Here is a 27,129-nt window from a genome sequence, read left to right on the forward strand (position 1 = left end):
AGTGTATGTTCTATTGCTGTCATGGGGAATGTCTATTAAACAAAAAAATGAAGGCATTTTTAAAAATGTCAGTCTTTATTATTTTCATACAAAGTTCCAGATATTTATTATGAAAAATTTAAATGAGAATTAAGTTTTCAGCAGGATAAAATCAGTTTTCTGGAAAGCACCATGACAATCGAGTTTTCAAAAATGTACAGAAAAAGTATGTACATTTTTTTAGGTTAATATATGTATGCCTTTGCCTTCTATCTGTCTATCTCTGAAGAAGTAATTAATTTTGTAGTGTCAGCCAAAATGAGAAATAAAACTCCATCAAATTGGTAATAAAACTTTTAAATATTTAAAAGGATAAAATGTTTTGGAAAACATTTTGGGATGTGGAAGATCATCATTGTATGGATTGTAGATAGGAAGTATTTCAATGAAAATATATTGGGACACAGGTAAGTCTTAAAATAAGCACTCATAAAATGCAATATTATATATAAAGTGTTGCTGAATGGGTACAGTGTGGACATCATTGAATTCAGTACCAAAATATCTGATTTGCAATTGACATCTGAAAAGAAATAACTTTTCTAGGGAAAGCAGCAAATGCCGTGATGTTTTTTTGACAGGCAGTGCCTCTGTGTGTCCTGATTAGGGATGCTTCAGAAACACACCAAAAGCACCTGGAGAGGCAGAAGACAAGTACGTGTGAATTGATAATGCATGAACTTCTCGTGTGCTCTCACAGATTTGTTTTAAATAACTCCCTATGAATATGGAAGATACATCCCTTTGGACCCACCAAAGTCCTTGAAGCTGTGAGACAAGAGAAGGCCCTTTTCTCCAGGAAGCCGTGAGCGGCTCCATGGTCAAGCAGGATTCCCATGGGTGTGTGGTGGAAGAGGAGATCACGTCCCAGTCCTGGGCTGCCTGGCAGCAGGGTGGGAAAGGAGATCCCTGTACCCCTTTGCCAGCAGTCTGACTGCAGAGCTATTCTGCCCTAGGACTGACTATGGGAAACAGGGATCATGCTGTCCCCCAGGAGCAGCGCCTGCATGGGGATCTCATGGAGGGCGGCTTCACCCTGGCTTCACCCTCCTGCACCGTGCCACAGCCAAATCCCACCAGCAGGCAAGAGCAGTGAGGCTCTGCGATTCTTCCCCGAAGGACAGCTCACAAAACCACTTTTGCTCCAAGCCCAGAGAACATGTGGAACCCTGAAAGTGTAGAGACTGTGGCTGTTTCCACCAAGGAAATCTCAGTGCATCTTGAGTCTTTTTTATTCTGACTGGAAGCAGCTTCAGAGGACAGCTCTGGTTCACACTTGGCCTGAGCTGCCTTTAGAAGTGCCTTGGCAGAGATTGCTCCACAGAAAGGATCTGCATCATCAGGAATCAGGGACAAATCTACATTGTCTTGCAGAGGGAAAGATGCAAAAGTGCTGAAGATATGTGTGCTCAGAAAGGCTTATTTAATGGAGAGGGCCAGTATTTTCATCTTGTGTTTTCCCCTTGAGGTGTTGTTAAGGCATGAACCCCGCTCAGACACGAGTGCCAGAGCAGAATTGAGGTTTATTTCAAAACACTTAGGTTTAAATACAGCGCTTAAACATGTCACATGATCTTTCAAGCAATGACAATCAAGTATTGATTGAGCATGTGTGAGAACCCAGAAGACTACAACTGCCATGATTCCTTGTCACATTCTTCCTGCCACATCTCCCCTCTCTCTATATAATTAACAAGTTGTGAAATAGTACATTTTTAAGCATTCTTATCATAACCAATCTTATTTCAACTATTTCTAAAAACCTGGACCTATTGTCACAAGGCCTTTATTGAACTCTTTACAACTTTATTGGTTCGTGCAATATTCAAGCAACCTCAAATTACCCAGGGTTTGAAGATGTGTATAACCTTTTATCTGAGGGTGACTTTGTGTCACCATGGCATCATCTTTATTTGAAAGGGAAATGTGTTGGGTTGTAGATGTTGTGTTTGAGGTGGTGTTGTTTGAAGTAGTGTTTAAAATGTCTTGCTATAAAGTGTATTTGCCTTCACACACACATACATATGTCCACTCAAGTTTTTCATTCATACTCTGGTGGCCACCGTTTCATTCTCTCCTCACACATGCATTCTTAAACCCTTTATTGTGTTTGACTCATGGAGCTTTGGTTTTGTGTTGGTTACTGTTTGTGTGTTTCTTTTAGTTCTGTTGTATCATTTATTGCTTCTTTGTGATTGTTCCTGTTTTGAAGAAGTGTTAATGTAGATTTACACATATAGGGACTAGATCCATGTGCTGGTTTAAAGATAAACCAGCAGGGGAAATGAACTCAAAAGAGAGATTATAAGTCAGAATAACAATTTAATCAAATAATACAATAAGTATGATTATACAGACAAACAATTGGTTTTAACCCACAAAACCCAAATGTATAACCCAGCACCCTGAGGCATGAACAGAGTGGTGTTCTTTGGGCCCCCTGAGTCCAAAGTAAAAGGAGAGGGGAAAACCTGATGGTGAGAGTGCTGTTGCAGTCTGGTCAAGAGTGGTGATTGCAGTCCGGTCGAGAGTGATGGTTGCAGTCTGGTCGAAAAGTGGTGGTTGCAGTCCGGTTGAGAGCGGTGATCTGCAGTCTTCCTCTGGATCCCACGAGTGGTTAAAAAGGTCCCAAGACTCCAAGATTATATATTCTCCAGTTCAGGCAGGAATGCTCAGTACTTCCCTCAGGGCAGGGAGTTCCACAATGGGTGTGAGGACAGAAGCACCCTCCTATCTTGCAGGCCTCTTAACACCCAATTTATAGCCTGAGGAGTCAGGCTGCTCTGGACAGAGGGTGCAAATAGTCTATTGACAACAGTTTCTGGGAAATGGCATGGAAGGCTATAGAATACACAGTTTTGGGTTACACCCATCCAGTGAGGAACTGGTCCCAGCTGTTCGAACTAGGACAATCCATATCTCTTCCCCCCCTTTTTTGTGTTTTTAGAGTATGTTTCTTAATGTGTGGTGTGTTCCTTTTCCTATTGTTGGTTGCGTTTCTTTAAATCTAATTTCTTTACTTATTTTTTCTGGTGATTGCTTCTGTTGAAGGGGAGGACTGATATAAGGCCTGTCACATTTAGAAGGAATCCTTTGTAATTTAGTACTCTTTGATACACAGGCATATATCTCCCCTCAAGTTATGAGATCTACTGGTCTTGATCTAGATATTAGACTTTTAACCATAACTGGTGTTTAGGAAGATGAAAGTATTTTAGTTTTATGTTGGTATTCATACCTGCTATGGTTCGTATCATCACAGTAAGAAATTTAGAACATATGATGTTTTCTATAAGTGTTCTGGGGGTTATATACTGACCCCTTCTTTTTTGCCTTTGAAGCATTTTTTGTGTGTTGTTGTATTATTCTATTTGGAGTGTGTGTGAATGGATGTGTCTTATGTAAGAGTTAGATTTTGTGTGATTAACAAGGAATTATGTGGTGTGTATTTTTCTAGGTAAAGGAGGGTTAGTGAAACCTCAAAGAAAGGAGGCTTCAAGATGTGACAGTAACTCTATAGCATAGCATGAATCAATTATAACATTCATAGCTTAATTACAAAACAACTTAAATGTGCTAAGTACATGAGTAAGTTGTAACACTTGTATAGAACCTGGTCCAAGGTTTGTACCTTATTGTTCAATTGTCCTTCTTTGTTTGTCCAGACGCAGGTGATCTCAGTGTCTCGTTCATTTCTTGTAGTTGTTCTTTATCCTTAAAACCAATCTTGGCAAACATGTTAATAACAGCTCAGTCTACTTCAGATGAAAGGTGGGCAGGAATAGATGCGAGGATCAGGTGAATCTGTAGTTTTTGAAGTAATAGCAGTGAGTCACTCTATGTTATAGAGTCTTTTGCTTTTTGGCTGAAGGCTTTAAAGATAATCTTTCGTTGTGTAGTTTTCTTTGGAAATTTCATTGTTGGTCCCGTTGAATTTTTCTGGAATGTTTTACAGTCTCCATTTCTAATAACATCAGTTAGAGCAACTGTAACCAGGTTTAATTCAGTCTCTCAGGTAGCTGTGATTTCCAAGCAGCTATTTTGCACTATTGTTGACATTATGTACATTGTTTTGTGATAGCAAAATGTTTGAATGTAACAAATATGGGGATGTTTAAGATTCCATACTTATTATTTGAATAACATTATTGTGATAATTGCATGTATGTGGATGTATTTGAGAATTTAATAACTTTCTAATAACTTTAATTTTAAAAGCTACTGTGAAATTAATGAAAAAATAGGGAAAAATTTTAAAGCTGTAGTGTTCTGGTTTGTGGAGATAAATGTTCTTGGTTAAAATGACACTAATTTACATAGTGAAAGATTATTACAAAGGCTTTTAGTCAACAAGGAGAATTTTTCTCTCCTTTTATACCATGAAACAGAAGGTTTCAAATCCTTTTCTTTACCTTGAGTTCAGTAATTGATTGGCAATCAGCATGCAATTTATGCTGAAACAGTCTGTAGGTGAATTTATTTAGTTCAAATTTAGCTCCCTAGTAAATTGCTTATATTGCTCCAGTTTTTATAATATGTGTAGCAATTTTGTTTGCTGATCGAGAAAAGGTTTATCTTGCATTCTTTATCATAGCTAGAAGAACATGAAACTGTTAAACTTAATAAAAGTTTTGCATCAGCCAGCTTTATATTTAAAAAATATGAATTAATGAATATATTGGGCTTTAAGATGGTGAGATGTTAAATTTCATTCCGTGTGTAAATGTTTTTAAACTATTTTCTACCCTTTATTTCTATTGTTAAGAAAACAATTTCATCATGGCTAGGCTTCACGAACGAAGATTTGGGAAGGCACTATCCACATTTGCTACAGGCACGCTGGTGGCTTATGAGGCCAATACGTGACAGACATATCCGATTGCAAAAGGCACAGCAGAAAGACTCCTTAGATGGTGTATTTTGCAAGATACGGTTCTTTCTGCGTTGCCTTTTCTCCTCGAGAGTGATCCTGCGTGTGTTCTCAAAGGAGACAGCTGTGTTATAGATGGTGTGTCTCCAGGCCTCCCGATTTGAGGCCAGAGTAGACCAGTTACGGTGATCAATATGGCCAAGGCTGAGATGTTGTTTCAGGGAGTCCTTGAATCTTTTCTTCGGGGCTCCTCTCATGCGGCAGCCAGTGGCAAGTTCACCATAGAGCAGGATCTTAGGAAGGCGGTGGTCCTTCATCCTGGAGACGTGCCCTGCCCATCGCAGCTGCGTTCTCAGTAACATGGCCTCAATACTAGTGACAGCTGCTTGCTCTAGTACAGATGTATTGGTCACATAATCTGACCAGCGGATGTTAAGGATTGTACGGAGGCAGCGCTGATGGAAGCGTTCTAGGAGACGCAGGTGGTGGCGGTAGATGACCCATGATTCGGAACCGTATAAGAGAGTAGACAGCACTATGGCTTTGTAAACGCTGATCTTGGTGCTTTTCTTCAAGTGTTTATTATGCCATACTCTTTTGTGGAGTTTTCCAAAAGCATTATATGCCTTAGCTAACCTGTTGTCTATCTCTCCGTCGATCTTACCATCTGAGGAGATGAAGCTACCAAGGTAATTAAACTGTTGGACTGATTTGAGCTCTGATTGGCCAATGGTGATGTGGGGATGATGGAAGACTTCCTGAGGTGCAGGTTGGTGGAGGACCTCTGTCTTCTTTAAGCTGACTTCCAGCCCAAAGAGCTCAGCAGCATCTGCAAAGCAGGATGTTAAACGCTGCAGGGCTGCTTCTGTGTGGGCAACAAGGGCAGCGTCATCAGCATAAAGCAGCTCCCGGACAAGATGGTTTAAGGTCTTGGTGTGGGCCTTCAGTCGCCTTAGACTGAATAGACTTCCATCAGTACGGTGTCGAATGTAGATACCGTCCTGGTCATCGAGGTCTGCCGTGGCCCTTTGGAGCATCATGCTAAAGAAGACGGTGAATAGGGTAGGAGCGAGAACACAACCTTGTTTCTCACCATTCTTAATTAAAAAGGGCTCAGAAAGTGTGTTGCCATATCTGACTTGGCCGTGCTGATCCTCATGGAGTGAGGTGATCATTTTAAGGAACTTGGGGGGACAACCTAAACGTTCCAAAATCTGCCAGAGACCTTTTCTGCTCACAGTATCAAAAGCCTTGGTGAGGTCGACAAAGGTTACATAGAGACCTTTGTTCTGTTCCCTACACTTCTCTTGCAGTTGTCTGAGGACAAATACCATGTCGGTGGTGCTCCTGTTGGCTCTGAAACCAAACAATTTATACTACCTTTAAGAAAACTGATTTGAAGGCAAAAAACTACAAATGTTACAAGTAAAATTTATATCTTCTTGACAATGTAAAATGCAGTGGTATGAGTGAATAGTTAGTAAAGTTTTAGTTCGCTATGTTTTGCTTTCCTTTTCTATATTATGTTAAAAAGGAGATTCTGAGTGAGAGATGAGAGGGGCTTGTTTGTTGTCTTCCTCACCCAAAGGCAAGTCACTTATTTGTTTAGCCAAAGAGTTAGTAGGAAAGTTTCTATAGGAACAGGAATAGCAGCAGAAAATGACAAAATCTAATTCCACCCAGTTGTTAAGCAGTAAACCATTGTTATTATGTTTAAGGAGCAACACATTATTTCCTTTTTTGCAAAGGCAATGATGCAAGAAGTGTTTTTTACCCTTTTCTTTAACTAAAAAGTAAGTTGTAAAATCTTGGTTTTCAACTTCATTCTTTTCTAACTCTGAGATAGGGGCAAAAAGCATGAAAACCCATCTTTCTTTAGGTTTGAGAGATTGATAGATTAGTGAAAGGGTTTTTGTGCATAGTGAGGCTGTGTTTATATGGTTTTCTAATAGCATATTTAAATGCATCACCTCTGTTTTAAGGAAAGGCCATTGTTTTATTGATTTAGGGTTACCTGTTTCTTGGGTCACTTGTGGGTTCAGCTGCAATAAAGCTGCCTTTGGGAAAAATCTGCTGTCAATTGACTTCCTCTTTGACAGAGGCAGTGTCTGTTCTACAGAATGAGTGAGTTCAGTGGGTCCAATGGAAACAGAGTTAATGTTTGGGTTATTGCTGGTTGTAATGTGTGCGTTTTGCTTTGGGGATGCTAGTTTAAGAAAACTTGTTAAATAGGTTTGGATGTTTTTTAAGGGCCATTGTGAGGTTATATCTGTTCTGCTGCTAAAAATGTTTGATAGTCCTGTCTTTGCCTCCCATTCTAATTGTTTAATTTGGGTATAGGCCAATTTATGCATGTTTGTGTTTTGAGTGGATTTAGAGGTGTGTATTGCTGTATGTTGCAACTTTGTGGAGCATCTTTGGGCTTGTGTTGTATGAGGGTTTTGTTTGTTTTGCTTTCTCAAGGCTCTTGCAGTGATCGTGTATAAAGAATTCTGTGTTTCTGCAGTTGAAATTGTAACTGGTTGTTTCTTTGCTACTAGTTTAGGTTTGACTTTCCACATTGTGTATGGCATATTGTCTAACAGCATTTTAAAATAGTGAGAAGTAAATACTTGATTTGGAACCCCTCTTATTATTATTATTCTTACCCCCTGTAACACAAAAGTACTTTTTATAATAGCAGATAATCTGTTAATTAGTAAAGTTGTCCTTTTGTGACTTAGAAAATTAAACATGGTAGCTGATAGCTGTATGTCTGTTGTGTTTTGCAATGTTACCTCTAGACTGCTGGTTCTGTCAGTAGGTGGATTGTGTTGTCCCAGCTGAAATTCTCACAGTACAAAACCAACAGCTGTCATTGCCAGCAGCAATGCAGTCAGTACACGTGTGGTCCACTTCAGCGTGTCGGTAGCTTTGACTTCGCTGATGGTCTGTCTGGGCTTGGACAGGCAGATGTTCTGTGCGCTCTCCCAGTCTGTATTCTCTTCTTCGAGCTGAAGTAGTAGCTGTAGCCATGTTTGCTGTTCTTCCTCTTTTGCAGAATCCAAAACTGCTTGTCTTTTTTCTGGTTCTCTTGTCTCACTGAGTTCAGTTTGCCAGAGCTCAGCTAAGATTTCTCGGGCATTAAATTCTCTTTTTCCTCTTCCATCAGGCCGTCTTTGGCGTAGAAGCTGTTCTGAGGCTGGTGAGGGCTGTGGGTTGGTTTCTTGATAGGAGATCCATGGTGGTGCTTTAACAGATGCGTATTTGTTGTGAGTTGGTTGAACTGGTGGTGATGGAAGAGGCACTCTCACTTCCCTTTCACTGCTGGAGTAAGTTGGCTGTGTCCATGTTGCTGCGTGGTTGTTCTGCAGCGGTCTCATGGCCACTGCGTAGCCAAAGGGCGTTAGTGGACGCCCTGACCCCCGCAACAGCAGTCCGTTCGTTGCTCTCCTGTCGCAGCCCCCGCTGCTGCTGGTGCCCTAGCCCCGAGTCCCAGCCGCCCGACTGAGTCCCCGCACTCGCTCCGCGGTGGTCTCACGGCCCCTGAATAGCTAAAGGGAGCTAGCAGATTCCCCTGACCCCTGCAATAGCAGCTCGCCTGTTGCCCCCCGGCTGCAGCCCCCACAGCGCCGGCGCTTTGCACCCCCGCCACCGTTCTGCCTGGCCTGGCACTCGGTGCGGGGGGCGCAGCCGTAAGCTGCAAGGCAGCGGCCGCAGCAGCAGCAGCCGCCGGCACAAATCTGGCAGCCCCCCACGCCGCCACCGCCCTGGCTCCAGGCCGTCCCAGCGCTGCGCCTTCCGCAAACGCCGCCGCTGGGTTGGCGGTGCCGGCACATGGAGCGCGGCGGTCGGTCTCCACAAAGCCAGCAGCTCCCGCCGCCGCAGCTCCAAGGGCAGGCAGCGCGGCTGTGGACGGCTCCACTATGAAAGTGCCCGCTGGCCATGCTGTCGCCCAGCCGGCATGCTCAGCCGAAAGCCCCGTCGCTGAGCCCGCGCTGCCACCCCCCAAGCCCAGGTGGGGCGGCGCGGCTGCGAGCGGCTCTGCCACGGATCCGGCCACCAGTCACGGGGCCGCCACTCTGGCAGCCCCGCGCTGAGAGGCGCGGGGTCCCATGGCAGCCCCGGTCGGCAACGGAACCCCCGCTGCGGGGACCAAGCTCGGCACGGCGGGAGGCGGGAGGCCATGCGGCACATGCGGTAGCGAGTGCCGCGTGCGGCCCCGAACACACGCCAATGGCGGCGGCTGGGGAGAGGGGGCAGAAAGAAGCACATGATTCCAAGGTGAATCCAGCACCATGCGCTTCCAGACTACACGCTACCGCTGCACTGTCTCCCCCAAGGGCTCCCCCTCCCCCCCATGTCTCTCCACCAATGTGCACCGTCCCTGCGCTATTGTTTTCGGGCCACGCGGTCAGAGGGGGTGCTGGGGCTAGAGTGGGGCAGGGGGCAAAAAGGTCTGCTGTCCTGGCTGTTTTTGCTTCTTTGTAATGTAAGTTCAAGGCAGTCATAACCTCTCTCCATGCTGCTAAGTTTTTGATAGCTTCTATATCACATTCACTTGTTTTTTCAATTAACTTGCTTCCTATTTTCCTCCAAGATAACACTTGGTGAATGCCAGATAAAGGTAGAGCTGGTTCGTTTATGGAAATCCAATACAGTAAGTCCCAAAGTCTATTTTTTTCTATATTTCTGTTCTGTTCTTTTAAAAAATGGATGATAGCTTCAGCTGTCTTTTTAATTTCTGAGGAAAACGTCCTCTTATGGAAATTCCTCCCTCCCATTTTGCCAGTTTTTGGTTACCTCTGTGTGCTGAAGCTCTGTTGTCCTTTCTTCCTTTTTTCTTCCTTTTTTGTCCCTTTTTACAGAGGTAATCCAGTGCACTGTATTCTTCCTTTTTTCCTTTTTAATCCTGGCGAGATGGACACCTCCGGCAGGCACGCCACAACTTAATGCTCCTGGTTCCCGTTGCCTGGTGAAGTCCCGATGCAGGCAGCCATCTGAGGTGTTGTTAAGGCATGAACCCCGCTCAGACACGAGTGCCAGAGCAGAATTAAGATTTATTTCAAAACACTTAGGTTTAAATACAGCGCTTAAACATGTCACATGATCTTTCAAGCAATGACAGTCAAGTATTGATTGAGCATGCATGAGAACCCAGAAGACTACAACTTCCATGATTCCTTGTCACATTCTTCCTGCCACATCCCCTCTCTACTTTCCCGGAGTCATCCACCTGAGAGCCAGGGAGAAAAGGTGGTGCCTCTGTCCTTTCAAGAAATATACCCTCTATTTGTCTTTTCCATTAGTTTTGCATCTGAGTCTCCAGGGTTGAGAGGAAGTGCTAAGCAGGACACCAAGTCTGGGCTTTGCTTAGGGAGAGAGAGCATGAGAAGGTGTCTTGCTTTCTGTTCAGTCTTGTGGGGCTCTGTACAAACAAGCTTTTGCAGGTATGCTCAGTTCTGACAGTACAGCTATTCATTCTGACTGAATGAAATGGCAAGACATTTCCATCTCCTTCCCATTCTTCTTGCTCCTAAAAAATCCCCAAACAATCCAATACAAAAACCTTCTCATCATTCTACCAGCTAGTAGTTTGAACCAACTTCTTATAACAAGACTATAATATGATAGTATTCCTGCTTTGCTTAACAGCTGAAGTAATAGTAAAATCTCTGAGCAGTTTGACAGAGTACCTATAATTTTAAACATTTTCTCTTTCTGAAAGTTTTTTAGTGTTCAGCTCTTTACTGACATTCTCCCCTGTCAGTGTTGCACTTAAAGCAGTTAAGCAAATGACATTTGATTTATAAATTCTTATGCCCAAAAACTGCTGTGCATAATGAGCTTAATATGCTCTATGAAAATGCACCCAACACCTAACTTAATAGAAGTGATTAGATAGATGACCATAAGAAAAGATAGGAATGTCAGAATTGAAGCTTTAATACTTAAAGTGCCTCCCTCTTGCCCATAGGCAGAAATCACAAAATCTGTCAAAGAGGAGGAATAGAACCAAACATACCAGAAGTAGATGACTGAAACAAAAAAGATTGTACCTGTTTATTTATTCTGTAAATGATATTTTGTATGTACATTGACAAAATTAATGTGAGAAATATTGCTTTAGTAAAGCCTAAGAAATAAAGGAAGTAAGACAAAAACAGAAAAAAAAATAAGGCAAAAGAGCTGAAAAGATGACAAAATGGAAATCAAGAATGCCAAAATACGCAACATCAAAAATAGATTTTTAAAATTGCAACAAGTATATATGAGGAAGGATTCAAGAAAGACTGAATGAAGAATGAATGGGAAAAAACTTTGCAGAAACCATGTCATGACCTGGAAAACAGGCGATGCTTACTTTAACTGGAATGAATGTGTCGAAAGTAAGTGCACCATCTCTTCTCTACCAGGGTAACACTTCCACCACATAAAAATGGGAGCCCTGCTTGACCATGGAGCCTCTCATGGCTTCCTGGAGAAAAGGACCTTCTCTTGTCTCACAGCTTCACAGCTCTGGTGGGTCCAAAGGAATGTATCTTCCATATTCATAGGGAATATTTAAAACAAATCTGTGAGAGCGCATAAGAAGTTCATGCATTATCAATTCACATGTACTTGTCTTCTGCCTCTCCAGGTGCTTGTGGTGTGTTTCTGTCCCTAATCAGGACACACAGAGCCCGTGCCTAACCAGAAGGTACACCAGTCACAGCTATGCATGAGGAGTATTTTTGAAAAGCAAAAAAATAGTACTAACCAACATCTTAACCATTCCAAATGAGTGGTTGTATGCTGTATTTTTAAATTTCACTATTATTGTAACGGTTCTTTTCTTAGATGTAGAATTATTCAAAGTACATGAGAATGATGGAATGTTCATTGGTATTCAGTTCTTCAGAAGAGCTCTTTTCTGTGAGAACTTGAAATACATTATTGTTGGTACCTTAACTCATCTGTCATACGGTGAATATAGATGTCAATGAACTGGATAATGTTAATATTAGGGAATAGATCAGTGAACAGATTTTTAAATAAAATTTATATGGTCAGAATTCTTCTAGACAGAACTGTAGCAACAGCACCGTTGCTGTAATTTTTAAAAATATCCTTCATGGCAGATGAGAGATCTGTTTTAAAGCACTAGTAAATATTTAATTACATATCCGAAATTTAGCTGTCTTCTCACTACTTATTTGCTTGCTCCACTTGCCTCTGTGTTCTTCATTGGACTTTGGTTCCTGCTTAGAGCATTTCTTGTAGTGTGTCATGTACAAATTGCATTGCTACACCGTGTAAATATACTTACTTATATTTCTCCCCCCCAAAAAGAAGTCCACTGAACTGATTTCCCATAATCTAGACATTTTTAAAATATTATTTCTTTAGCTTTTTTCTTCTGTGTTTCAGAGTCAAATAGATCAGTTTACATCTCTTTGTGACAATGCGTCAAAGTGCGAGTAGTTACAAAGGGAGATGTTTAACTGTCCGGAGTCTGTGCTCCTAGAAACCTATCCCTCTCTTAAGGAGTTGGCCCCTAACTAGATAAATTTGTGACAGATACAATAATTACAAACAAAAAAAAATATAGATATTTTAGGTATTTAGATATTTTTCTAGAATAGCGTTTTCTAGAATAGCGTTTTCTTACTGGAATGTATTAGATTGACTATTAGTGAAAACAGAACTAGTCTACAGGTATCTTAATATCCAACACTTAGAATTCAGTGTCATATGTTATATCCAGCAGGTAGAGCAGAACAAGGATGGGGAGGTCTGTGCATATGTCCATAAATTTCCAAGGAGTTCTCAGACAAAAAATCTCTGAAAACAGGTTGGCATGTCTGTTGTCAGTAAAAGATGAGGAGAGAGGCAGGGATGGATTAATACAGTTTGGATGGTTCATTTGAATTGTGTATACTTAGGACAGCCTGTGTGCAAATTACATTTGCATTTTTTAAATCCTCAGTTCCTGAAAGTATTTACTTCTGTTACATGATTGTGTTGGGGAACACCTGCACATATAAAATAACATTAATGTAAATTCTTCTCTGCTTGGACATGCATTCTGGAAATTAAGGTCAAGCTGTTTTATCTAGTTAAATATTTTGTACATTTTTAGAATTTTTAATTTAAAGATTTTTCTCTGCTTGAACATGTGTTATGCAAATTAGGTAGTTGACTGCCTTGGGGGAAAGGGGTCCTTATTCTGTGTTGTTAAAAAATGCCAAGAACTTTGATTTCAGAGCTCTATGCATTGCTGCTTTTGTCAGCGGCAGGTGGTGAAAAACTGTGGTGGTGACTAGCCTTTTCTGAGCTTGAGGTAAGGTGGTAGAATAGGCAAAGATCAAATGTGCTTCCCACTTGGAGGGCTTGTTAGCAGCATAACCCACACAACCCTGCCCTTCACAGGAGATGTTACACAGGTGTGTCTGAACGGCTCAGTATGGTTGTGTATCATCCCCCATAACAGCTTCCTTGTTTTTCCATACTCTGTTAGAAACTCCCTTGTTTAGCTTTAGAAAACTTCCACTCTTCTTCTGTGTTATCTCTTGCCACTGTATAAGCAGAATAACAACTTCAGCATCAGGTGTGACTCTCTGATGGGGGAAGGTATCTCAGAAAGTCGAAGGTTATGTTCAACCAAAGTTCTAAGTCCTTTTCTTGAAAGAAGGCTCATAAATTCATCTGCATGTTCCTTAGCTTTTATGAGGTTCTAAGAGATAGAGTCTGTGGATTGAATTACTTTGAGGAGAAATGTTTCAGGATGGCTTCTTGAACTAAAAGAGGCAATGTGTTATTCTAGTCTAATAAAAAGAGGCTTCACTACCTGTAGCATTTTTCCTTTGAGGGAGGGACTACCGTCCTACTGAGGCAGACATTTTGTGTTTAAATTCGGTTAACATCAACCATGGTTCTGATTTGACTTCCACTGCACTAGAACACAAGAGAGAAAATAAAAAATATCCAACTAGAAAATCCTCACTAGAGCTAAAAAGCAATGAGCAGTGTGAAAGATAAGAATTTCTATGTACAAATATACTGTAATATGATTATGTTGAAATGCAGTACTGTATATACTGTTTTAAAAAGAACAATCTGAGTAAGAAAAGTGCAATTGAATCAGCCCTCTCCTGAGTGTTCTCCCTGTGATTTTCTTTAGCCAGTAGAAACCTGCCTTTCTGGTTTATGAAGCCGCAATGCTAACATGTAAAGAAAGATGTTATGACTCATTCAAACAATTCTTTGTTCTCTCTTGAAAGCATTGCTGATGATATTTTCAAATGTACTTGGGTTTATCTCTAAGAATGCAAGCCTTTAGCAAATCTGAGCTTAATGAAAGGCAAATTATGTGATTTTTGTAATGCCATATGTAATCCTGTTAACATCTTTGATAGCTTTAGTTTGAATTTTGCTGTAATTTTATCAGGGAAAATAAATTACTTTTCTTAGTTGGCAAAACTTTCTACAAATGTGGTAAAAATGTATTTCAGGACTAAGAAGTAGCCACTTAGGGATTCATCAGCAAAACTGCTTTCTTGACTCCACTTGAAGAGGCAAATTATGGGCATGAAACCCTGAAATCATGTGGCTTAAAATGAGAACTTGAATTAAAAATGAGGCTGCAGTGGTTTCTCCAAGGGTCAGTGTTTTACCTGAAGAGTACTCTTCAGTGCTGGGAAAATATGAGGTTATGGAAGGTGAGGATAGGGCCTGGCTGTTCCCTTGCAAAGGACTGCCTTGTGCGCACACAGGCATTGCTGAAAGATGTGAAAGAGATTGGCGAAGAGGGACGGGGAGACTACAGCCCACAGTCTGTTTTGACTGAGGATAACCAAAGCACTGAGCATCTTGCTGTTGTAGGGGTGGAGAAACCTCAGCCATTTTAAGTTGGATGGTTTTGCTCAGCATTTCCTCATGGCTGGACCATCTGTTTCCACAGGACCTGCCACTATGGAAGTGTTAAGTGAGCTGGGACAAGAAAATAAATTGACAGGCATTTGTGCCTAGCAATAGATGTAAAAAGCAGTTAAAAAAGCCTTTTATCTCTGAAGGGAAAGAGAGGAGGCTTAAATTTGAACCAAATCAGGTTGGAAATGTGTATGTTTCTTGGGGATAACACACTAGCTTTAGTGTCCACAGAAGGAAAGCTGTACTGCAGTTCTCAGCTGACTGAAGCGGAAGACTTGCAGCCCAGAAGAGTAGCTGTACTCTAAGCTGGTGCAGAGTCATATAAGTTGAACTCCTGTAAGGCTTAAGCTTCTTTGATTGCAGGAGTGTGTATTGTTATTGTAAGATGCCTGAATGGGAAGTTGACTACTTAATCTTTGTGGCTTGATTAGTGTTTCTTAGAACTGCTAATAAAACCAACTGACGCTATGAATAATGATGCTGGTCAAACAAGGAGTGGAAAGCTCATTGAAAGCAAACAGATTTGAAGCTCAGCAAGGCTTGCATGGGCCCCACTCCATGTCTCCTGTACATCATGGTGCAGGTAATCCTTTCTATACCTCCTGCAAGGATTTACTGTCCACACTGTGGTTAACCATGTCAATACCCACTGGCTGATGGTAGAGTTCCTTCTGTCTAAAATATTCTCTTAATGTTTAGTGCCTAGTGGAAAGTGTTGCCATCCTTTATCCACACGCGATGTTAGGAGTCAGGGCTCAAAATAAGAGCTTCGCCTGTGCCTGTCTAATTCTGGGTTCCCAAGACATTGTTGCACTGTTTAAATGAAAATGGAAACAGTTACAATGGCAAAGGTAATTTGCCTTATGTGACACAGAATCATAGAATATGTTGAGTTGGAAGGGACCCATCAGGATCATTGAGTCCAGCGTATGAATGATAACTATGTCCTTCTTAGTGGGGTGCCTCCTCTACTTCTTTGAATAACGACTGATTTAAAAATAAGACAAGGCAGTACAATTATTGCTTGCATTTTTTGTATTTTTAAGATGTGTTTTGCTATGTTCTGTCTTTTTACTGCAGTGCTCCTAATAGTCACTTTACAGTTGATTCTTGTCTTACTTTGTTCTGACAACCCACATTCAGTTTCCTGTTGAGGAATCTGATGATAAAATCATTGTGTTGCTCTGCTTTATCCAACATGCTAAAATGAGATTTAGTGAATTTCTGCTTACCTTAATCATATTTTTTCCCCAGATAGCTCTCTGTTTTGTGGCTGATCATTAAGGCTTACTGTACATGCTGAAGGAATATGTAATTGCAGTTGCTTAGTGTAAATAACCAGTATGATGGATTTAGACACTGAGAACCTTTCCAGAACATCTCCTGGTTTAAGCAGATATATAGTAAATCTGGTAAATAGCATGGATATGCAATTCCCATATTACCAGAGATGTAAGATATACCTTGTCATGGCTTGCTTTGAATGTGAGTGGCCACCTGAAATTGTCGAATTGGCCTTGCTCTTGTGACTATTGTTATAAAGCCTGACCAAATACACCTGCTGAAAAGAAAAAAGAATAGATCTTCACTGTTGTTATGTGATTGATACTTTACCAGCAAAGCTAAATTAAAGGATTTTTTAATCAGTGTTCCTTGCTGTTTTCATTTTGAAATTATTTGTTTGTAGGCTAAAAAGTGGAATAGTGCAATCAATATCCCACTTCCTCTTCCTGTTTGTATCCTTCTGGTGATTTTACTACAGTCTAGTAGTTTATAAAATATGAAGCAGTTAAGAAACACCTAATTATGAGTTATGTCCATATTTTCTTGTGGAACTTAGGACTGTAATAGTCAAAGGCTCTAATTGATTCCAATGGGGGATCATTCTGTGCAATTGTTCTCCATCTTCCTATCTGTGTGTTGTTGGCTGCCAGGTGAACCGACAAATATGAGGCACTCACGTGGAAGACAGCTTTTTATAATGCATTCTCAACAGGACAATGTTGTTTGCAATATTGTCCCCAGCTTTGTCTGCAAATACTGTAATAGACACCTAATGAAGTACTATTCAGGGAAACAGCAGGATTATTTCAATTCAGGGTGCTAGACTGCTCCCCCTTCTACTATCAAAAATATTTAAAAGTAAAACAAATAAAACTAAATCTTCTTTACAAAGATTAGTAACTGAGCAGCTAATGATGGATAACTTAGATCTTAAGGACAGTTTTGCCTCCTAATCTCCATTGTCAGAGTTTGTTTGGGGTTTTTTGTTCTTTTTGTACTGTGTAACTACTAACTTGCCAGCTTCCTAACAGTATTTTACAGAATTATTGTTCAAACAATAATTGAGGGCAAAATATTTCCATCTGTACTGCTGAAATTTTTGTTAAAGGCACTGCGAACTGCCTCTTTTTTTTTTTTTTTTAAACAAAGCTAATTAAATGCATGAATGCCAGTGCACTGTAGCTGACAAAAGCAGAGCATCTTTGTGAATAGACTCTGTAAATTCTTTCCCACAGAAGTCAACGAAAGGGTCGGTTGTCCTGGGCTACGTATTTCGTCACTTAAACCTGGTGGAAATAGATTACTTTGGACTGCGCTACTGTGACCGAAGTCATCAAACGGTGAGTAAAACACAGAGCAAATTGGATTTTCCACATATAAAATTTACCCTGTTGTGCTATAAATGCCTGTAAAGCTTTGAATTGTCATACTTTCACTAACTTTCACTATTTCTTGTCTGTGGTATCCAGTAATAATTTCTCTGTTTGTTTGCAATGGAGCCTTGGAATAGCCACTAGTATCTTAGATAGGAACACAGTCAAATACTGAATGGTATTGAAAACTAAGTGAAGAAAGTATAAAGAGTAAAAAATTGTTATATGAAAGTAGGATTAATATTTTTCCTCTTTAATACTGTGCCATGAAGCTAGTGCTTGGTGGTTTACACTGTCCAGCTTCACTTTGCCCAGCAGTGTCTGGGAAGCTGTGTCCGTGAGCGCATAACAGCCTGCTTCCCTTGGAACACTGGCTGGTTGCCTGTTTCAGAGTGTTTGGCAATGATATTTTCTCTCTGCCTGAACCATCTCTGTGTCCTTGAGCCTATATTCTCTAGAACCTTCTTGGTAGGGACTCACCAGATGTCTGAGGCTTTTTCCACCAGGAGATTACAGTCCTAAATAGACAAGAAGATTGAAACCAGGCTGAGATGTTTCAGCCAAAGCAGACAGTGGCTTGTGGCAGCACTGTCTGGAGTGCCCCCACCTCCCCAAACGGCCTATCCAGGGTTACTACAGGCAGAGGTGAGGAACAAGGGATGCTCAGCAAGAGAGACTGGTGCTGTATTCACAGGGTGGTCTTCATATTCCCTTAATTTTATTAAGGGAATAATGCTTGGCCTATGGTTGAATTAGATCAAGCAGTTACACTTTGAAACCAATGTTCTGTGATTAGAATACTGCATAAGACCCTGTTTCATCTAAACACAGTAATGAATTGGCTAAATATTTGCCAGTTTCTTCTGTTAAGCAGAAGCTGATCATGTAGAGACTGAATTCAGAACAGTATTAGCAGAAGATTACTGATTGCTGCTGAGAGCTACAGACTGCCCCAATCACTGTAACTTCTGTGCTGTAGTCTAGACATTTCTGAATTCATTTCCTTGATAAGCTTCCAACCAAGTTTCATTCCATGGAGATGAAAGCTGTGAACTAAAGGTAGACTGTTAAAAACAGTACTTTTGATTTCCTGAGGAAGCTGAGGTGTGAATGAAGAGCAGGTAGGTATTTTTTGCTCTCAAAAGTGTTTTCCTTTCTCCTATAGGGGCAAATAAAATAGAAATGGCAGTTACTGGGAATATTTCCAGAGGCATACACAGGATGTATTTGATGGTGTATATGACATTATGAAAATAAGAGCATCTCTTTCCTGAAAGGCCTAAACCATAAAAGTACATTTTAGGACACATCCTGCTAACAGACTGGATGTTTTGATTGTATGATATTAGTGTATTTGTGTTGTGGTGATGTGCATGGGCTGTAGGCCAGAGCCCAATTAACTCAGCTTCTCCACATACACATGCAGCCTTTTTTTTAACTTTTTCTCTCATGTGATGCTGCAATGTGATGCTGTAAGTTTAATGTTAGTTTCAGGCTTTGTCCTCTGACCAGCCCAAGGTCAGGAAGGCACCATGCTTCTTGATTTTCCCCTGGATTAGGAAGGCGTTCATCCCACTTCTGTCATTCACCTGCTCTTGCACCAACACGAGTTGTGTTGTGTGGATACAGGAGGTACAACCAGAGACCACAACTGTGTGCCACCTTACAGAGAGCACCTGCCGTGCCATGTAGATGCTGCGACAGTGAGTGGCTGAGTTTGTACTGCTACATTTACACCTGAATTATGTTGTAACAAAATATTATGAAAATGCCAGTTCCTCATGTTTGTCTGTGTATGGGTAAGTAAAAGCTGATTCTGTTTCATCGAAAAAAGTTCATAAATGAGTCAAAATGTGCTACTATGTGTAGTTTTATGTGGTTTATGTGGTTTAATGTTGCTAGCTTGCTATTTTTAGTGAAATCTTGTAAACTTTTAAGAATGGGCAATATAAATGGAAAGTTTCCAAGTGACAAACACACCTTGTGCTTTAGCTGTAAACATATATTCAGTTGCATGCTCACTGTGGTGGACTGTTGTGGGAATTAGTCCTGTAATGGCTGGCAAGAAGCCTAGATTTGAATTTTGGGTTGGATATTTTTTGGATCAACCACAGTAGATTTCCTAAGGGAAGAGGAAAAAGGTTACCTTGCTAATTAGTTTTAAAACCATGCTCCTGAGTTAGTCTCAGAGAGAGAAAAGTGTTTGGAGGTTTGGCTATTTATTAATACATTGCTTGTGGTGGGGAATGTTTTACTATTTGCACTGTCAGGTTTTTTTGTCACACTATGTATTTAACTGAATGATGAATAAAACAGGGTAGACAAAACTATGTATTTTAAAGAACACAAACCAGTCACAGAAGAAACATTTTTCTTATTAAGGGTTTGAAAGAACTTGTTTAGTTATTTTCCCCATTACTTTTGCATGCCTCAGAACTTCCAGGTGGTCTTTTAAGAGCTGTGTTGGTGTGCTACCTCTTATGTGGGTGGTTTCATAATTATTTTAGTCGTGTGAGTAGGGCTCTGATCAGTGAACAAGGTTTCACTGTGCTATGTACTGTATGAATACATAACATTAAAATGGGCTCTTCCTGAACAGCCAGCAAACTAATTAGCCTGTGTGAATAGCTGGATGCAGCAAAGGAATTGACAAAACTGGGTGGCACTGGCAGGACCATGAACAGTAGGATAAAGCATAAATTGGATGTTCCTCTCTCTATGGTAGTAATGTGATCATATTGCACCAATTTTGCTTTGCTGACGTTCTGTTTTTCCCCAAACTCTCCATGGTAAAAGGAGTGTTTAATTCGCAAAATCCAGCTCTGGGAGATTACAAATTGCTACCAGAACAGCATAAACTATATCTATCTTGTGCTCTGAAGAACACAGGACTCCTAAGGAACAGCAAAAAGTGTCATTTAATAATTAAATAAAATATAACATTTAATAATTAATTAAAAATCCTGTGATATAAAATTACATCCAAATGCACAGATGGGTTCAACTAGTGCTGTAAGTTGTCAGTAGTGTTTCCTAATCTCTTAGTGTTTTTGTTGACAAACTACATGGTGCTTTTTAATGTAGTGCACCTTTTTTTTTTTTGGTGCAAATACTTTAAAAGAAAGACCAGTTTTCTCTGAGTACCACTGAGTCTCTTAGCGTGCTTTATCATCAGTCTTCTCCAGTCTAACAAGGCCCGGCTCCCACATCTCTCCTCATCAGAGAGATGCTCCAGACCCCTCATCATCGTTGTTACCCTTCACTGGACCCTTTCCATGAACTTCATTGTTACCCTTCATTGGACCCTCTCCAAGAGCTTCTGGTCTCTCTTGTCTTGATGAGCCCAGAACTGGACACAGCGCTCCAGATGTGCCTCACTAGGGCCAAGTACAGGGGCAGGATCCCTTTGCTTGACCTGCTGGCCACACTCTTCCCGTTACAGTCTCTCAGCATTTTGATATTTGGGTAAACCATTGGCCCAGTGATGTACTTATCCTGCCACTCTCCTGGTTCCTGCTGTGCTGCAGCTCCCAGGTGTTCTCCACATAATCCCTTTGCTATTGCCTTTATGGCATTACCAGGGGTCTTTAGGACAGTCAAGCTAGTTACTGTTCTAGGAGGAGGCCAGTATTTTCTTGAGGCATGCAAAAGACAGAATGGAAATGACAGTTTTCATGCATAATATCCAATGAAAAGCTGAGCAGAATTTGATGAGGGAAAGGGTAATTTTGAAGCCCAAAGGCATTCCCATGTCAAATCCCAAAAGAATCAGGCTTTTCGAGCATCTTTTACAAGAAATTGTACAGCAGGCTGTGATGCAAATATCCCTCTTTTCTTATCCAGTAATGCTAATTTGACTATTATCATGACGATGTACAACATACTGATACTCTCTTAGGCTCTAAGAGGAGAAATACAAATACAGAAAGCTGTATCACCGTGTTTATTCGTACTGGAGTTAAGCCCTGTCTGTATACCATGGACCCACCCTGCAGTGTTGATGTGTTTTGTTTCCCCTGCTATGAGGAAATGTACCAAACTAGATAGGGGAGTAGATTGAACAGGCTGTAATGTAGCTTAGCTATGGAAAGAAGGGCATAATTTTAGCAAAATTTTGTTTGCAATCAAAAATGTTTTTCTCTAGGGAATTACTGTCATACAGTGCACGGTGTATTCTGACCTCAAGATCTTAGTAAAACAATTGAATTGTACTTAGCTTGTGTATTGTTGAACGGATTTTTGGGGGTTTTTTTGGTATGGATTTTACCTTTGTCCACAAGCACAGTATACTAAATTGTCTAGGAAGAAAAAGACTTGTTGTGCTTTTTAAACTAGATGACATAACCAGTGGAAAGAAAGTGGAGAGTGATGATGTTGACTATAAGAAAGAAATTTTAGAAGAATGTTAGTGGATTAAAACAACCTGGAAAAAGCTGGTGGTCAAGTGATTTATAGGTAGTAAGAGTAAACTTGTAGAGTGCAGCAGGATGAATAGGATATTCACATTGATGATCCGATACTAAATATAATCAATATAGCTTCACATTCTAATAAAGAAAAGACAGAGATGTTAAATACATATTTGTATGTAGGAATTACCTGAAGATTTTTACATTTCTTATATAACAGGGAAAACTTGAGCTTAGCAGCTTTAGGTTCTTTGCACTGAACATTAGTAGAAAAAAACCTGGCACAACAATTCTAATTGTTAGTGTTGTCTTAAGTTGCAGAAAAATCTTGATAATTTCAGATTATAATTGAAAAATGATGCATTTTCTCTTCAAACTTGTGTTTTTTGCTGTTGTAAATGTGAGAAAAACCTGACATGTATGGCATGATGGGTATGGCTTCGTAAGACTCTAATTAGGGCAGTCCAGGATTTAGTTTGAAGTTGACAGATTTTTCTGCACCATTGATTGATACCACAGAAAACATTTTAACCTAGTTAATATTTTGTTTCAAACAGGTTAATGGAATTTGACACAAATTTAACCCTAAGTAGATACAAAAAATAAAGATTCCAGATTTGTGCTAGAATATTTGCAGGCATTTAAAAGGGCTAAATATGAAATACTGCATGGAGCTTGGATGCATACTGCTTACACATCTGGCTTATATGGGAGCCAGATTTGTAAAACTACAAAGGACAGAAAACCCCATTTATTCTTTATGCTGTACTTCAACATTTTTTTAAAATCATTTCTACCCAAAAATTTAAAGGGAATTATTTCTTTTAATTACATTGTACCTTTATAATTAGTCTTAGTAAATAAAAAAATATTAAAATAATACTATATTGTGTTTGTAAAGAACAATTGGTAAACTAGTAGCCATCACTTTAATAATTGGATTGTTGCATTGATATACGCTCTTAAAAATTATTTTTTTTCTCCATTTCTTCTGTATATGTTAAATACTTCTTTCAGATTCACAACATTTGACTCGTGCAGCTATTTTGGTATATACTGCATCCTCCATCTCCTTGCAACAGTGGTGAGATGTTTGTAAGTCTGTGCAGCAGAGATACAGGTGGGAAAGCACTGCGAAGTGGCACACTGGATGCCAAGCAGATGAAAGGAGTGAAGGCTGAGCATCAGAGCTGCTTTGGCATTCACAAATGTAGGGTTTGTTGTCAGCAACTGCTCTGCAAGTGTGTTGAATTAATAAGACAGTGAGTTTTTTGTTCCATTTCTACTGGCATTTTAGCGTATGAGCTTGAAAGTGTAACTACACCCAGAACTACTTATAGGTATATGCAAACATTTAACAAGTATCTAATACACATTACTATGTATGCTCTGAGGGGTCTGTTGTTGGGGTTCTTGGATTTCTAAATGTTCCCATCTTTATTGTCTGACTTTGGCTTGAAAAATGCTTTTTCATTATCCATGAAATTCCATTCATCCTTGGCTTACAAATAAAATGTTAGAAATCTTTCACTCCTCCCCCCACTCCTTGCATTCTTCAGGAAAATTTTGGCAGCCTTTGAAATAATAAATAGCTACACAGTGATTTTAAGCGTGGGTTTGCAGCATTGCCACAATGCTAAGTACTTACTGGAGAAATGAAAAGGCAGGTGAGATTCTTGTCTCTTCCCCACCACGCTGAAGTGTTTAGCCTCACCTGCATGCACCCACGTATTTTCTCATGGCAGCTGATACTTATTTTTACTAGTATACGTAGCAGCAATCTGTCTTCCAGGGATGAGAGGCTCCTGTCTGCTCAGTTTGGAGGGAAGGAAAGGAAATATTTAGTGATACGAATAAACAGATTTCTTCCCTCTCCTCTCTTCAGATGCCCTTTGAATCTGAAGTTTTCCCTTTGAATTTTGTCCCCCTCCCTCAAGCTTGGAAAATTGCCTTCAGAAGACCACACAAAGAATATAATTTTAGTACCAGTCAAGTACGACCTAGTGAGAATTAAGTTCCGATGTGACTGTGTTTTGATTGCATTGTCTCCATGTGTCCATACGCTCTTTGATTTTACTTGGCCAAATCCTAGTTTGTCTCATGGCAGTCAGTGAATCACATGGATACCAAGAGGCAATGGAGTTCAGATTGCAGAGAGACAACCAGAAATCTGTAACTGTTCTGTATTCCACTTGCAAATTTGAGTGTTGATCCATTTATATTACTTTCTTTTTTTATTTTTTATTTTTTTTTACAGATAATCAATCTACCTATGCATGTAAAGCTCAACTGCAAAGAGGACTAAGAGGCAATGTATCTTGAAGCCAATTTCAGTTTAGTTCAATTCAGGAAAACTTAATGAAGGAGTTATTCTGTGATAGATTTTGATCTGATTTTGAAACAGGATAGTTTTTGATATCTTGCAGTGTAGCACAGAGTTGTCAGACTTAAGCAAGTTATATTCACAGCATGTTGTTCATTTTGTGATGCCAGTTCTGAGGAGAGGTCAGACCAAATTCAAACTACATTGCATACCCAGAATGTGCACTGCAGATTTATTTTGCCTTTTTTCTACCTGTTGACTGTAAAATCTGTGTATCAGCCTATTGTGCTACCTTAGATTGTTGCTGATTTGGAGTACTAATGGGATATTTGAACAAGTGTGATCATTTCTTCTTCCCTTCCCACCTTCTCTTGAGGTTAAGAGGGTTCATTTTTGAATAGCTATTGGATGTATTTGATATAAGCAGGTACTGAAGAATTTTTTCATTCAAAATTCAGGAAATTTTCCTAACAAACATTCTAGGATTTGAAATAACAATGACCAAGAGGAAGGTATACTGCTGTTTCTGTTGCAGATGGATCAGCAGCTAATGGAAGTTACTAGTTTTTGTGTTCTGTCGAAGTAATCACAGAATCACAGAGATTCATCAAGGTTGGAAGAGATCTTCAAGATCATCTAGTCCCGTTGTCAGCCCAGCACCACCATAATCACCAATAAACCATGTGCCCAAGTGCCACATCTAGACACCCCTTTAACATTTCCAAGGATGGTGACTCCACCACCTCCCCGAGCAACTTATTCCAATGCCTGACCACTCTTTCAGTGAAAAAATATTTTCTAGTATCTAATCTGAACCTCCTCTGGTGCAATTTAAGGCCATTTCTTCTTGTCCTTTCACTGGAGACATGGCAGAAGGGACTGACCTCCTTTCAGGTAGTTGTAGAGAGTAATGAGGTCCCCTCTGGGCCTCCTCTTTTCTGGACTAAACAACAGTTCCCTCAGCCACTCTTCGTAAGACATATTTTCTAGAGCCTGATACAATGATAGTTGTTTATAGCCACTTATTAAATTAGTTGCTTGTGATTTTCCACTCAAATACTTCACAGTGTTTTCTCTTCTTTCTGCTACTTCTTCGTTCTAATCACAATTTTGGTTTTTTAGACCAGAGAAGTTCTCTGGGTAGAAGGGGGAGATTTTTAGGTTAATCACATTATTCTTATTCCCTATAAGATTAGTTCAGGAGTGCAGGTAAGAAGTTCTTGCGTTTGTTGGCCTGTGTAGTTCCTCAGCTAAAAAGGGGTGGGTACTAAGTGAGTAGATTGAATTTGCCTTTAATGACTCCCTGTAGGAGCTGTGTTCTGCAGCCTTTCCAATTCCCGTGTTTTAAGATGGGGCACCAATCTGAGCTGGTTCAAAAAGCTTGTGTATGAGGGAAGACAGCTGAAGAAAATACAGACAAGAATGGTCTTGGCAACTGCCTTTGCACTTTGTTCCAAAACTGAATCACAGAAATGTCAAGCTAAGGAAGAAATAAGTAGCTGGAGGGATTACAAGAGCAGGATGGTGGTGACCTGTGTAGCCATAATGTGAAGTACACAACTGGTCTGTGGTCAGCAGTAACACGAGGATGACTTTTATTAGATGTTTGATAAAGGTGAGGTAGAGTAATCAGTGAGAAATTATACTGCAGATTGTCTGTCAAACGTAATGGGAACCCAAGTAACAGCTCATCCCTCTGTGGTGCACCAAGCATACGCTGGTCAGTTTAATACAGTTGTCCCACTAGTGCTGTAAACACTTTGGTGGAAGAGTCTGTGCCCTCCCTACCTTGGTGCAAATTTCTAGACATCTTCTCTCCCTGCTCTGTGAAACCATTTCTGAAAATAAAAATTAACTTTTCTTTGCTTAGTGTGCAGCAAATTTCTTTACACTTGATGTCATAGAATCGTAGAATGTTTTGAGTTGGAGGGGAGCATTTTCCATGTTGAGTAATTAATTTTTGTAATTATCTGTCTCGCAGTACTGGCTGGATCCTGCAAAGACGCTTGCTGAACATAAAGAATTGATAAACAGTATGTATCTGAACTTAAGGGGCATATCTGAAGATGAAGTAACAGAGACAATGTTCTATCCATACAGCCTGTGCAATATTTATTTTCTAGTCACAGCAGATTGATAGTTCTTGAACAAGTTTGTTATTGCAGTTCTTAACTGTACCAAAATTTCACACATAGGTTGCACATGCTATCAATTTACAGTAATTTGTGTAATTTTTGTCTAAACATTTCTGCATGCCTAAATTTTATTTTAGACTAGTAAGTGGTGCTATTCTTAATTTGCATAATTAATTTATAGTAGCTGTGATACCTCTGTCATAGTCTAGTGTACCATAGTTAGAATAGATTCACTTTTGCTTGTGAAAGTAAAAATAATACCTCTTTCTGATAATAGAGTGTCTGCTATTACTGATAGTCTTCAGATATTGCAGATACAAGATCTGTTATTTGTATTATAATTAAAGAACATGATTTGGAGACCCTTTAATAAAAGATGTAGAAGTGGGGCACATGTGGAATAAATGTAGCTGTTGGAATTTTGGTACTGAGTTATCAGGTTTTTTTAGAAGGCCATTTTTAAAAGGTGAAGTAGAAGAGCTTTTCCAAATATTTCTTGATTGAATTGGCACATAATTAAAGTTGCTGTGTAAGATATTTGAAAGTGTGGAAGAGCATTCCGTATTATAACTTATGACAGAGAATCACATTTCATGCACAATTACATTTTTCAAAAAGCTTCAGTGGAAGAAGTACTTAGAGGTCAAAATCAAACAGCAAAAAAATTATCTTGGAGAAATAGTAAGTTAGAAATGAAAACTAAAGTGAAAAATTCAAAATAAGCAAAAATTCCAAGCAGACAGACAAAATATGAATAAATAAAAGACTAAAAATAATAGTAAAAATTATTTTTTTCCCCTCATGT

General features: G+C 39.9%; 1 protein-coding gene across 6 annotated transcripts in view; it reads left to right on the forward strand.

Annotated features, from left to right (window-relative positions):
* The window catches only part of EPB41L4A (erythrocyte membrane protein band 4.1 like 4A), a 133,148-nt gene that overhangs the window by 42,779 nt on the left and 63,240 nt on the right, over positions 1-27,129 (forward strand). For all 6 annotated transcript variants that reach the window (XM_032675281.1, XM_032675285.1, XM_032675287.1 and 3 more), the window contains exons 2-3: positions 17,320-17,424; positions 26,171-26,222. In XM_032675281.1, the coding sequence (XP_032531172.1) occupies positions 17,320-17,424; positions 26,171-26,222 (157 nt within the window). The remainder of the gene's footprint in view (positions 1-17,319; positions 17,425-26,170; positions 26,223-27,129) is intronic.

This window comes from Chiroxiphia lanceolata, chromosome Z (assembly GCF_009829145.1).
Source record: "Chiroxiphia lanceolata isolate bChiLan1 chromosome Z, bChiLan1.pri, whole genome shotgun sequence".
Lineage (NCBI taxonomy): Eukaryota > Metazoa > Chordata > Aves > Passeriformes > Pipridae > Chiroxiphia > Chiroxiphia lanceolata.